The 6,139-nt window shown below is 39.6% G+C and overlaps 1 protein-coding gene across 5 annotated transcripts in view; it reads right to left on the bottom strand.

Annotated features, from left to right (window-relative positions):
• Positions 1–795: 795 nt before the first annotated feature.
• The window catches only part of LOC111042420 (Krueppel homolog 1-like), a 100,016-nt gene continuing 94,672 nt past the window's right edge, over positions 796–6,139 (bottom strand). For 4 of the 5 annotated variants that reach the window (XM_022327018.1, XM_022327017.1, XM_022327020.1 and 1 more), the window contains 5 exons: positions 4,148–4,340; positions 3,794–3,991; positions 2,732–3,211; positions 2,277–2,649; positions 796–2,063 (listed from right to left, as the gene is read on the bottom strand). In XM_022327018.1, coding sequence (XP_022182710.1) covers positions 1,508–2,063; positions 2,277–2,649; positions 2,732–3,211; positions 3,794–3,991; positions 4,148–4,340 — 1,800 coding nt within the window. In that variant the 3' untranslated portion in view covers positions 796–1,507. The remainder of the gene's footprint in view (positions 2,064–2,276; positions 2,650–2,731; positions 3,212–3,793; positions 3,992–4,147; positions 4,341–6,139) is intronic. The other variant, XM_022327019.1, reaches the window with a different exon arrangement.

Raw genomic sequence — 6,139 nt, 5'->3', positions numbered from 1 at the left:
AAGGAATTACCCACGAATGGTCGACAAAACGATATTTTGGAAAAATTACGAAGAGAACACGACAGCCGCTTTTTGTATTGGTTTCATGTGGACTACACAAATACGGTGAGCATATCATTCTTATGTATAACATAATATTCGTATTGTTATGCACGTGATATGAACGTATGGGAGGTATATCCCGGACGGGTTGTAAGCGCCGTACGCGGGGGCGAGAGCTAGGGTTAGACATTTTGTAAAATATCTTTACCATTTTATTATTTAATTATTATATTATTATGTACAGGGTTGGTTATTCAGAAAATATTTTGTTTTATAATTTGTTCATTGTATTTACAAGTAAATAGATAAAATAAAATGTCTGTTCTACTATTATCACTATCATATTATGTACAAGATTGCGCGCTCTGTCGTGTTGTCATAAGAAATTCAATGTCGAGGAAGGAAAATGCAGTGTATTTGAGAGAGTATGTTTTAATCTTATTTACATGCTAAAAATTATTACACGGTGTTTATTTCTTAAGCTTAAGTCTCCGAAAATATTTTTTCGTTTAAGATGCTTTTAATGGGGTAGTTTGCATAAACGTGATCTACCTACAATATTTCTGGGAGTCCTATAAATGGGTCAATTCATGAGACAAGTTCCTCTCCAAAGAAATTATAGTACAAGACAATAATCGTTTGATTAAAATTAAGTAAACGAAGTGAATAATGAGTTAATTTTTACTAAAAAAAACTATTTAACCAGAATAAAATAAAATTGCAAAAACCCCTTGGATGAAAATTAAAACTAAAATAAATACAAATTAACAGAACAAATTATTTGAATGTTTATAAGTAAATAATAATATTTTCGGAACCTAAATGTTGCTTTATATTATACGTTATTGGAATCTCTCGCTGAGAGATCCTTATAAATTGGATTTATCGATTTAAATGTAATTTGTTTTTATACAACTCACGTAAAAAACCACAAATATTATACATAACTGTACAAAAAAAATTTGCTAAACGACGTTTTTAAAAATCAGTTAATCTTTAAAATCGCAATTACATATTAATAAGTATATGTACAACTATTTACAAATTTGACACAAGTCGTCATCGACGTAGGTAGGTACTCATGACACGATCGACGATGACGACATGTCTTTCTGTGGGACAATTATTGTTTTGGTAAAAATAAAATTATTATTCTTATGGTAATAATAATATTAAGTAAAGTATATGCCTAGAAATTAATATAATAGTATAGTTATAATAATTAATAAATATCGTAGGTAATTACTAATTACAATTATAATAAATAATCATGTGCGCGCGCTGCAGCAGGTCCGCCGTTGAGCTTTAGGAGATGGATGTGGTAGTGGTGGTGGTGGTGGATGACGACAGTGGCATAATAATATAATAGTAGGTCAGTGGCTGGTGATGGTGGACGGGGTAGTTTGTGAGGGGATGGGCGAGGGGAAGGGTTTAGATGACCTCGTCGTTAATAGTAACTAAACTCTCATGGGTTGATATGACCCTGTTGGGAGTTACCGAAAGTGAAGCCCAAAGCTCTTGGGTCACCACCATGTAGCCTAAGTGCCTGTTCGAGCCGTTGTTCCTGGAGCCTGAGCGCCTCGGACAGGTCTGGTGACACTTGGCCTTGGTGGTGGTAAGGGTTCTGTCCGTTCATCAGCTGTCCCTGTGCCATGGCGTTGTAGTTGATTGCCACGTTTTGCTGGGGCTGATGCGAGTTCTGTTGCTGCACCGACGACTGCCGGTTCTGTTCAGGTACCTGTTGCTGGCCTGACGACGCGGCCACGGCTTGCGAGACGGCCAACCTGAGCGCCGCCTCTGCCTGAGACCTAAGTATGGCCTCCTGCATACGTAACGTCGGCGAGCTTTGCTCGTGGTTGGACTGTTGGTGGTGGTGGAGCATAGACTGGTGACCGGACTGCTGGTGGTGTCCACCCCCGAGGCCGTCGACCATGGACGACATGGAAGCCCGGACGGCTGCGTTCATGGCCATCTGGACTGCCGATTGCATTGAGTTTACTGACGAGTTCGAACCGGAACCACTGTTGAACCAAAAAGTACACATACGTATTAATACACTATTTGTCTATACGTGATGTTCATTATATCGAAAATGCATAAAACTCTGAAATTCTCTATTCGTTGACCTAAATCTTTCTATAACCGTGTCTTATACGGCCCACTTCAACTCTACATAACATGTCAATACTACCCCCCCCCCCACATTATTTAATATGATCAATATAATAGCGTACCTGGAAGTGGTGACCAATTGGTTTTGGTGCATGGCATTCGACTGGGTGATACGCATGGCTGCAGCGGCGAGATTGGCCGCGGCCGCTTGCACTACGGACGCCGGGGTTGGAGGTGCAGATCGCGGTGAGCGTGACGGCGATGGTGGGTTCTGCTGAAGTTGCTGAAGTTGCTGTTGCTGCTGTTGCTGTTGTTGTTGCTGCTGCTGCTGCTGCTGCTGTTGTTGCTGTTGTTGTTGCTGCTGTTGCTGTTGAACCTGCGAAACTGCTGCATGTGCTTGCTGCTGGCTCATGAATAATGCAGCAGCCCTCTGAAGGTCATTGGCGTTATACTGAGGTTGCTGGTTCATGTATTGGTGACCTCCGTTACCACTAACTGTACGTTAAACAAACGAAAAAAGGTTTTTAATAAAAAAAAAACTTAAATGCGTCGGGCTGAACCGAGAATGTGTACTTACTCATGCCTCCAGTTCTAGCGGCCATTAGCTCGGCTAACTTTATCGCCGTAGGATTGTTGTTGTTATTATTGTTGTTGTTTGTCGTCGTGTTGTTGTTGTTGTGATGCAACACTAACGGAATTTGGTTATCGGCTGGTGAGACGGATAGCCGGCCACCCGTGGGAACAACGACGTTACCGCCTGCTGCAGCCGCCGCTGCGGCCGCGGCCACCACAGCAACCACAGAGTTATTGGTGCCAGTGCCAACTGAACCTGTAGAACCAGCTCCACTGGGACCGTCCACTTCGCCGTTGTTCGATGATGACGAATCTGAGTGAACAGAATGAGGTGAGGCGGGGCCACCCATGCTGTTGGTGGCCGTCACGGCGGCCAGGAAGTTTTCTCGTTCTCTGCGTTCAGCAGCCGCTCTGCTCAGAACGTACTGCGCGGCAAACTGATGCTTGGGATCCATACGCATGTGTTCCATGTGTGTTAGCAGGCCTGTATACAAAGAAAACGCGAGTTAAGATTACGTCAGTCGACAATGATGTTGTGCATAAATCTATAGTTAATAATAAATTGCGGTGCATAAAAAAATTGATTTGTTTCGTATATTATACGCATGCATTATTTTTTCTCAGTCGGCAACATATGACGAGATTTATGCGACATGCGCGCCGTAAATCAGTTATCATCGCGATATTGCTAACATGGCACAGTATGTTTTAGTGATGGTCATTATTTTGTTCCGACAAACCGGAATTTGAATTAAAGATTTATAATCCCAAACTCGGATTCAATCCATTGAGATCCAGGTATACATGTATTTTTTGTATATATAACATGCATATGACTATCGTTCTAATCTAGATATTAAAGCGTTCATATATTTCATATGGTACGAATTAAAAAAAATATTTTAACTAAACAATAAATAATTTTATTTTTGTAATTCAGTATGCTCGATTGATTCAAGAGCTCAATAGATATTATATTCTGAACATATAACCATTAGAATTGATTGGTACTTGATGACTATCGCTGGTGCACTGCTAATATCATCACTACAACTCATTGGCTCACCTGATTCGTGGGTGAATACGGCTTGACAAACAGAACACGGCCACATCCTGAGTTGGGCGTACTGAGCTGTTTCCGGGTGGCAAGCCAAATGTTTGCGCAGACTTCCCTCATTCACGTAGTGTTTACCACAAACCGGGCAGGGATGGTTGGCCGTTCGACGTTTGGCCATGTACGGACTAGTACTAATATCCGAGTAACCTGTGAAAAAAGGCTAATGTGAAAAGTGCTCACATATTTTTCGAATGTTTTAAATATTTTGAGGACTTTTCGTTCGAGTCATTTTAGAATATTTAAACTCTTAGGACTTAGAGTTCAGAATAATTGTAGTCAAGTGCTCTACATTATTTGACTCACTTGGTACGACGGCCTGCGAAACGGTGGTCGGATCGTTGTGGTGGACTTTCATATGTTCGACCAGCGACTCGCTACCTAGGAACAATTTATGGCACAGCGGACAAGACGTAGTGCTCGCACCGCCCATCAAGGCAGCGTGCTGCTGGAGCACATCCATGCGAAGTTCAGCTTCCTGAAAATAAAAAAAATGTTCCTGAAAATAACAATAAAACATACGTCAGGTATAACCAGTAATCAGCGAACCCGGAAGTACGCGCGTGTTCGGGACTAGTTGGCGGGGGAGACACTATATATATTATAGTATATTATAATATACACACAGCCGCCGCCATTGCACAGCGTGTTTCCTTTCCGCTTCGCGTGAAGAAACACAATACCGACGTGGTCCCTTTGGACACACATAATAATCTACTACGTATCTAGATATACAAAATACATGTACACACATATTTATATTTGTATTTAAATATACCGTCTGCTGTGAGTTTGAATGGCCATTTTGAAAAAAAAATACCGTTTCCGTTTTGTTATACGTGCCATATTAAAATATTTTGCGTCTACGTACATCGTACAGGCATAAACCTGACCACCGCCGCCGCAAAATATACGCTCGGAAAGATCAAATTTATGGTGCGCTGCTGTTTAGGCGACGGCATGCTCGGATTTATCGTTGTACGCTCGTGTATATTATAATAAACTCTAAAATTTACCGACCGGAGTTTATTGTCGCACAATAATAATATTTTAATCGTTATTATTTTTTCCACCCCGTTCCGATATTACGTGCGACTAAAAATCATACGAGAACAAAACTATATACTGTTATGTATGTATATTGTATATATCATTATGTTGTATATACACAGTTTCTACATTTACACAATATGATATAATGTATATGAATGCTGGCAATGGTGTGCAGTGGCTATATAGAATGTTATACGATATCGGCGCCTTGGGAGATGTGTCCGAGCAAAAAGTACTCGACCGGAGGAGGAGAAGTAGTCGACGAGTAAAAGGGATGGCAATAAAACAAACGTAATTTTAATTTTTAAAAGCCCTTCCGACTACTTGCAGCCCGGTGACTTTTATTAAAAGTCCGTCTGCGGCGTCGTCCAAGTAGCGGAGATTTACATTTTTATTAAATATTTTATAAACAAAGTATAATTTATCGGTCTGAGTGTTCTCGAAAGTCGAAAGAATAGGCGCCCGCCCGGACTCGGGACACCGTTAATAATTACTGGCGGTTTTTGCACGTGATTTGTATACGGCTTTCGTCAAAGTATATAGCTATCCACTATCCAGTCCTTGTACACAGAATATACAGCCTACTAATCTAATAATGTTTTCTTAAATTAGCATTTTTTTTTCACAATGGCATACTGCAATATTAAACCCGATAAGTGTTACAAAATTAAAAAAATGAAATAATGGAAACATCGTAATTGACCAATAATGAGTTTTCAATAGTTCAATTCAGCACTGTGCACATTGCAATTAAATAAATTAAGAAAAACAAAATTTTTTTTTATTAGTATTCATTATATTTTTCAATAATACCTAGTTTAAAAGTTTACTAACTCAACCGGCAACCGCCGACGAGTTATTTGAATATTTAATGTTGTGTATTTTTTTATACGAGAAACTATAATCGCGTAAGTACACATTTACCAAAAGCGAACGAAAAATGTCATTATTAAACATTAAATTCACCGTGACCATTACCATTTCCAATATAAACTTTATATTAATGCCAAATACTTTTACTTTGTGTACCTAAATGATTTATGCACCTTTATTGCATAAAACTAATATTTTCTTCATGAATTTTATCGTTTTGCACGGCGGCGCACTGAATTAAATTATTTATAATAAATGACACACAGAACGCTCCGTGGTAACATGATTTACTTACGTACTTTCTTATCACGCCACTTATAGGCTAGCAGTTTTCAAACTATCTAGCCGTTACGATTTTGACTGAATTGAAAA

Source organism: Myzus persicae, unplaced genomic scaffold (assembly GCF_001856785.1).
Source record: "Myzus persicae strain clone G006 unplaced genomic scaffold, MPER_G0061.0, whole genome shotgun sequence".
NCBI classification, from domain to species: Eukaryota; Metazoa; Arthropoda; class Insecta; order Hemiptera; family Aphididae; genus Myzus; species Myzus persicae.
This window is presented reverse-complemented; position numbering and strand designations above follow the sequence as displayed.